This window comes from Cynoglossus semilaevis, chromosome 8 (assembly GCF_000523025.1).
Source record: "Cynoglossus semilaevis isolate Cse_v1.0 chromosome 8, Cse_v1.0, whole genome shotgun sequence".
In the NCBI taxonomy this organism is placed as follows: domain Eukaryota; kingdom Metazoa; phylum Chordata; class Actinopteri; order Pleuronectiformes; family Cynoglossidae; genus Cynoglossus; species Cynoglossus semilaevis.
In genome coordinates this window covers 29,762,115-29,763,126 of record NC_024314.1, presented here as the reverse complement: position 1 = coordinate 29,763,126, position 1,012 = coordinate 29,762,115, and the positions used below count along the sequence as shown (strand labels likewise).

The 1,012-nt window shown below is 55.4% G+C and overlaps 1 protein-coding gene across 1 annotated transcript in view; it reads right to left on the bottom strand.

The window, feature by feature from the left end:
* LOC103383136 (leucine-rich repeat-containing G-protein coupled receptor 5) overlaps nt 1-1,009 on the bottom strand; it is a gene marked incomplete at its 5' end in the record, with an annotated part of 18,299 nt that extends 17,290 nt beyond the window's left edge. The window contains 2 exon segments of the mRNA XM_025057193.1: nt 145-216; nt 870-1,009. Of these exon segments, the coding sequence (XP_024912961.1) occupies nt 145-216; nt 870-1,009 (212 nt within the window).
* Nucleotides 1,010-1,012: the final 3 nt, after the last annotated feature.

The window sequence follows — 1,012 nt, the reverse complement described above, 5'->3', positions numbered from 1 at the left end:
GGTCAACAGTGAGGTCAACAGTGAGGTCAACAGTGGGGTCAACAGTGGGGTCAGCTGTTTGATGCTGCGGTGGAACACCTGGTGGTGACGAGGGGGCTGACATCCGCCGTGTGTGTGTGTGTGTGTGTGTGTGTGAACACTCACAGCTCTTCCAGGAAGTGCAGTCTGGACAGACCTCCACTGGTCAACACGGTCAGGTGGTTCATACTGAGGTCCCTGGAACAGAGACACAGGTTGGTGATGATGACATCCCATAATGACTGGTAACATGTGACCGGTCCCTCTGAGGCGACCCACAGCTTGAGAACCCACCACCACACTCTTCATTCATTCATTAGCCAATGAGCTCGGAGCTACAGACTGACTGGACCAAATACACTCATCAGGTGATCCGTTCACCTGACCACCTGACAGGAAGTACTGGGGTTGGGGGGGGGGGTGTGTGTGTTGGCTGTTGTACTCCAGCCAACACACGTACTGTGTACAGTGACGTCATGCTGCTTAAGAAGTGATTCAAACTCACAGCAGCGCCACCTGCTGCCTGTTAGAGATCGTTGACAAACAGAACCTGAACAACAAACGTGGTTCAGCTCTGGGTTCTGGTTCCTGAATGGACCTGAACCCGTCAGTGACTGACGTCCGTGGTTATTCTGATATGAGGGACAAACGTGTCAAACAAACCCCGCTGCCTTATGTTGGACACAGCAAGAAAGACACCCCTTTTTAAGACACCCCGCGCGTGTGCGCGTGTGCGCAGAGTAGCAGTCAGAGGACAGGTGCTGCGTTTCTCACGGCGGTATAAAACCACGGTATAAACCACAGATGCTGCGTGTTGTTGTGGGGTCGCTACACCCGCGGCGGAGACTTACAGGTACGAGGTGAAGACGCTCAGGTTTCTCGGTGCCTCCAGGAGTCCCAGGTCCGAGCAGTCAACCCGGTACAAGTGCCCGTCCACCTCACACCGACAGCGGCCAGTGCAGCCTAGGCGACCCGCTACACCACCGGCCCCGGC